The sequence below is a fragment of the Colobus angolensis genome, unplaced genomic scaffold, assembly GCF_000951035.1.
Source record: "Colobus angolensis palliatus isolate OR3802 unplaced genomic scaffold, Cang.pa_1.0 Scaffold143, whole genome shotgun sequence".
Taxonomy (NCBI): domain Eukaryota; kingdom Metazoa; phylum Chordata; class Mammalia; order Primates; family Cercopithecidae; genus Colobus; species Colobus angolensis.
The window spans coordinates 41,801-48,092 of NW_012114522.1; the positions used below are offsets into that span (position 1 = coordinate 41,801).

General features: G+C 44.1%; 1 protein-coding gene across 4 annotated transcripts in view; it reads left to right on the forward strand.

The window, feature by feature from the left end:
* Window positions 1–6,292, forward strand: part of GRK4 (G protein-coupled receptor kinase 4) — an 85,564-nt gene that overhangs the window by 29,989 nt on the left and 49,283 nt on the right. For all 4 annotated transcript variants that reach the window (XM_011935369.1, XM_011935371.1, XM_011935370.1 and 1 more), the window contains 2 exons: window positions 2,143–2,255; window positions 5,961–6,038. In XM_011935369.1, the coding sequence (XP_011790759.1) occupies window positions 2,143–2,255; window positions 5,961–6,038 (191 nt within the window). The remainder of the gene's footprint in view (window positions 1–2,142; window positions 2,256–5,960; window positions 6,039–6,292) is intronic.

Genomic DNA, 6,292 nt, shown 5'->3' on the forward strand with positions numbered 1-6,292 from the left:
GGAGGTTGCAGTGAGCCGAGATCGCGCCACTGCACTCCAGCCTGGGTGACAAAGTGAGACTCCATCTCAAAAACAAAAACAAAAACAAAAACAAAAAAACAACAATAAACTTCTTTTTCTTTTACATACTGAAAAGGAAACCCTTAGGCTAGGTATGGTGGCTCATGCCTGTAATCCCAGTACTTTGGGAGGCCAAGACAGGAGGATCTCTTGATGCCAGGAGTTCAAGAAAGGGAACTCTTTGAGGTCACTTACTCAAATTTCAACAACCTATAATATTCAAAGTACCTGAAAGTAAAGCAAAACCATGTGTGCATTCTTGCATTTCTTTATCCAGTCACTCAGACATTGTTAGTTTTTCTTAGTTTTCCTCTCAGGATTCTCAAATATTAAAATTCAGCCAAATTTGAATTTATGGTTTAAAAGAATCATAACCAGAGCCAAGTGGGCTTTTCCCTAGGGATACAAAATTGGTTTAATATCTGAAAATCAATTAATATAATACACCATATTAATAGACTAAAAGATTTCAAAACCACATGATCATCTTACTAGAAAAAGAAAAAGCATTTGATAAAATCCACACTCCTTCATAATAAAAGCACTGAGCAAACTAGGAATGAAATTAGTCCATGAAAGTGGAACCTCTTAAATGCCTTTTAATGGTCACAATAACAATTAAACGTCAACATGAGCTTTGAGGTGGAGGGACAAATGTTCAGATGATAGCACTTGAAAATAGAGAGATGTTTATGGGCTGCTCAGCCTGATAAATGATATCTATGAAATACCCACAGCCAACATCATAGTTAAATGTGAAAGACTAGGCCAGGCGTGGTGGCTCACGCCTGTAATCCCAGCACTTTGGGAGGCCAAGGTGGGCAGATCATGAGGTCAGGAGTTTGAGACCAGCCTGGCCAGCATGGTGAAACCCCAACTCTACTAAAAATACAAAAATTAGCCAGCCATGGTGGTGCATGCCTGTGGTCCCAGCTACTTGGGAAGCTAAGGCAGGAGAATCGCTTGAACCCGGGAGGCAGACATTGCAGTGAATCGATATTGCACCACTGCACTCTAGCCTGGGCAACAGAGTGAGACTACATCTCAAAAAAAACAAAAAAAAAGTGAAAAGACTAGATGCTTTCCTTCAAGATTAGAAACAAGACGAGATTGTCCACCCTCATCACTTCTGTTCAGTTGGGGGGTCAACTGTAAGTTCCATTGTACTGGAGGTTCTAGACAGGGCAATTAGGCAAGAAAAAGAAATAAAAGGTATTGGCTGGGCATGGTGGCTCATGCCTGTGATCCCAGCACTTTGGGAGGCCAAGGCAGGCAGATTGCTTGAGCTCAGAAGTTCGAGACCAACCTGAGCAACATGGCAAAACCCCATTTCTACAAAAAAAAAAAAAAAAGCTAAGCATGGTGGCGTGTACCTGTATTCCCAGCTACTTGGGAGGCTCAGGTGGGAGGACTGCTTGAGCCCAGAAGGTCAAGGCTGCAGTGAGCTGGGATCATACTACTGTGCTCTAGCCTGGACAAGACCCTGTCTCAAAACCACCCCCCAACATTAATTAATTAATCTTAAAATTTTAATTTATTATACATGTTCCTGTTTTGCATTTTTGTTTGATGTCATGAGGAATTAGATCCCTTAGGAAAAAAAAATTAGATCTCTTAGAAAATTGATTCAAAGTGGCCAGGCACGGTGGCTCACACCTGTAATCCCAGCGCTTTGGGAGGCTGAGGTGGGCGGATCACGAGGTCAGGAGATCGAGACCATCCTGGCTAACATGATGAAACCCCGTCTCTACTAAAAATACAAAAAGAATTAGCTGGGCGTAGTGGCGGGCGCCTGTAGTCCCAGCTACTCAGGAGGCTGAGGCAGGAGAATGGCGTGAACTCGGGAGGCACAGCTTGCAGTGAGCCGAGATCATGCCACTGCACTCCAGCCTGGGCAGCAAAGCAAAATTCTGTGTCAAAACCAAACCAAACCGAAACAACAACAACAACAAAAAAGAAGAAAATAATACTGCAAATAGTGTTTTTGACTTTTATTTTATCAAGTGAAAACAGGCTTAGAACAGCATGTGGTGGATTGTGATGATTATATTTGTTTGCTTCTTATCCCTTTTCTTCACCCAGAAAAGGAATATAGCAGTCTTTGTGACAAGCAACCAATAGGAAGACTTCTCTTCAGGCAGTTCTGTGACACCAAACCCGCTCTAAAGAGGCAGATCGAATTCTTGGATGCAGTGGTAAGCAGTTTATCTCCATACTGAGCAACCCACCCAATCTTGTGCTTTTGAAAATGTAAAAACTGGCCCGGCGCGGTGGCTCACGCCTGTAATCCCAGCACTTTGGGAGGCTGAGGTGGGTGGATCACGAGGTCAGGAGATCAAGACCATCTGACCAACATAGTGAAACCCCTTCTCTACTGAAATAAAAAAAAATTAGCCAGGCGTGGAGGCGGGTTCCTGTAGTCCCAGCTACATGGGAGGCTGAGGCAGGGGAATCACTTGAACCAGGAGGCGGAGGTTGCAGTGAGCCGAGATCGCGCCACTGTACTCCAGCCTGGATGACAGAGCGAGACTCTGTCTCAAACAAAAAAAAGGAAAATGTAAAAACTAGACCTGGGCAATGATGTAGGAGTGGAAGGACTAGTTGTCTTGGTGTCACACTGTCTTCTTAAGACAGACATCCCTTTAGTCTAAAGTGGTATTCCGTGTAGAATTACATCTCAAGTTTTGGAGAAGCACATGTAGTCACTGAATGACTTTGAAACTTGAGGCTTTAATTGTATGAAGACGACAGACTAATTAAGATGATAATGCTGTTTTTATTTTTATTTTTTTTTGCGATGGAGTCTCTCTCTGTCGGCCAGGCTGGAGTGCAGTGGTGTGATCTTGGCTTACTGCAACCTCTGCCTCCCGGGTTCAAGCCATTCTCCTGCCTCTGCTTTGTGATCCGCCTGCCTCGGCCTCCCAAAGTGCTGGGGTTACAGGCATGAGCCACTGCGCCCAGCCCTAAGATGATAATGCTTGTTTGGCCACCTGAAAAGTGTCCTTTCTGCACTCAGCTGGCCAATGCTCTTAACTTAAAAACGTTTTAACCCAGAAGCGTATGGAAGGGATAAAGTTTGTGTAAGAAGAATGATCACTTTGGATGGAATTTACTATGCTCAATAAAGTTTCCAACATTCTCATGTACCCTGTTTGAGATTTACTGTGATTTCCTTATAGGTAAAGAAACTTTATGTTTCTAAATCTTTATGGGTACCATTGGCAAGCCTACAAGTTCAACACTATGAAATTCAGAAGTAAGTGACCAATCGAAAATTGGTGGAATTTAGCAGAAAAGCTCTCTTTCTTTTGTACCAGGGTTATGACCCTTCCTCTCTCTGCTTTGGCCTGTCCTAATTGTTGTCAGCAAATATGACAACATATGACAATTGAGTGCTTATTATATGCACACATATATGTCTTACATCATTGAGTTTGGATTTGATTTTCCTCTAACACAGCTTTTTAAAAACTTTAAAATGTATATATATTTATTTATAATGTATTCTTTTCAGAAAAACATTTGCGGCTGTTTTGCTGTTTGCTTCCTTCCCCCAGATCTCTCCCAGTCCTTTCCTTTCTACTTTTTTTTTTTTTGAGATGGAGTCTCGCTCTTTCGCCTGGGCTGGAGTGCAGTGGGCGGATCTCAGCTCACTGCAAGCTCCGCCTCCCGGGTTTACGCCATTCTCCTGCCTCAGCCTCCCGAGTACCTGGGACTACAGGCGCCCGCCAACTCACCCGGCTAGTTTTGTTTTGTTTTGTTTTTTTTTTTGGTTTTTTTTTTTGTATTTTTTAGTAGAGACAGGGTTTCACCGTGTTAACCAGGATGGTCTCGATCTCCTGACCTCGTGATCCACGCGTCTCAGCCTCCCAAAGTGCTGGGATTACAGGCTTGAGCCACCGCGCCTGGCTGTCCTTTCTAGCACTGTTGCTAGAATAAGGTGATTCTTCTTCTTCCTTTTTTTTTGAGACAGAGGTTAGCTCTTGTCCTCCAGGCTAGAGTGCAGTGGCGTGATCGCAGCTCACTGCAACCTCCGCCTCCCAAGTTCAAGCGATTCTCTTGCCTCAGCCTCCTAAGTAGCTAGGACTACAGGCATGTGCCACCACACCCAACTAATTTTTACATTTTTAGTAGAGACGGGGTTTCCGCATGTTGGCCAGGCTAGTCTACAACTCCTGACCTCAGGTGATCTGCCACCTCAGCCTCCCAAACTGCTGGGATTACAGGCATGAGCCACTGCACCTGGCTAGTTCTTTTTGAAGACAGAGTTCCAACGTACTGGGCCATGCCTACTCAGTTCGGGGGATGGAACCCAGGGTATAGGTTTTCATGTAGTGGGTAATGTTTGCCAAGCCGCTGTATTTTAAGAATTTAGGGACCTACTATTCTTCCTTATGTTAAAATAGCTAAACTGCATTGTTGAAACTATTTTAGGTTGCAGTCTTCTGATATTGTCGTGATACCTGTAGTTATGTGGTGACAGCTATGTGACTGCGGTTACAGGTTATGTTTTTGTTTTTTCGATGGCAGTTGTGTAGGTTCAGAAATGTCTGTGCCATTTTGTCATGCTTACTGCTTTGATTATCCTGGTGACAGGTGATGACAGGCTCTGTGAGCTTCTCAGGTGAAGAGACTGTGTCTTACTCATTTTGCCCTCATGGCACCTGGCGTGGTTGTTTGCCCTATTTCTTGCTCATTGAATGAATGAATGGCATCTGTATCAGTCAGGATTCAACCAGAAAACCAGAACCCACAGGAGGAGATATTAAGAGATGTATTGCAAGGAATTGGCTTACATAACTGTGGGGTCTCGTGAGGAAAGTCTGAAGTCTGTAGGATGGACCATCAGGAGGGGCATGGTAGGACTCTCCAGAAATGGGCTGAAGCTGCTGTACCCAGGCAGAACTTCTTCCTCCAGGAAGATTCGTCTCTGTTCTTAGCACCTTTCAACTGATTAGGTGAGAGCCATCTGGATTATCTGGCATAATCTCCTTCCCTTGAAGCCAACTGATTATAGATTTTAATTGCATGTACAAGTATCTTCCCAGCAGCACCTGGATTTGCGTTTGATTGACTAATTGGGGCTCATAGCCTGCCCGGTTGGCATAGTGAAGGACCGTCGCAGGATCAAACTTGCTTTCTCTTCCATTAATTGCATACCACACAGTGTCCAGAACTCCCAGCGCTGAAGTTTGTTTGTTTGTTTGTTTTTGAGACTGAGTCTCGCTCTGTCGCCCAGGTTGGACTGTAGTAGCATGATCTCGGCTCACTGCAACCTCCACCTCCTGAGTTCAGGCGATTCTTCCTGCCTCGGCCTCTTGAGTATCTGGGATTACAGGTGCCCACCACCACACCTAGCTAATTTTTGTATTTTTAGTAGAGACGGGGTTTCACTATGTTGGCCAGACTGTTCTCCAACTCCCAGCCTCAGATGATCTGCCTGTCTCGGCTTCCGAAAGTGCTGGGATTACAGGCATGAGCCACTGTGTCTGGCCCTTAGATATCTTTAATGGATGCAGTGTAATATACAGAGTTATTATGGGAAGCATTGCTCTAAAACTTCATTAACCTCTTTAAAACACTGACTTCTTCCCCCTCATACACCTGACTTTCCCAAAGAAGAGCTGTAGCTGCTTGATCAGTAGAGTTGGTCTGTGGCTCTGAGGATATCAAACCAAAGAATCTGAAATGTAATGAAACATTATTAGTGAAGACGCTTAACTAACTTTCTCTTTTTTTAAGAGATGGGAATCTCGCTATGTTGCCCAGGTTTGCCTCGAACTCCTGAACTCAAGTGATCCTCCCAACCTCAGTGTCCTGAGTGGCTGGCAGGTATGCACTGCCACATATGTGGCGCCAGCTTAACTCCTCTTTTTCTTTTCTTCCATCTCTCCAATCAGGCAGAATATGAAGTTGCTGATGATGAGGACCGAAGTAATTGTGGACTGTCAATCTTAGATATATTCTTCAATGATAAGGTGTGTTTTCTTCTTTAGAATGAAGATTTGTAAATAAATAATTAGAGTGCATAGCCATTTTTACTCTGGTGGGTAAGACATAACATTTGTCAAAAGCTTCAATTTGGCTGGGTGTGGTGGCTGACGCCTGTAATCCCAGCACCTTGGGAGGCTGAGGAAGGAGGATCTATTTAGCCCAGGAGTTCGAGACCAGCCTGGCCGACATAGTGAGACCATCTCTACAAAAAATAAACAAAAAAAAAACCTAGCTGGGC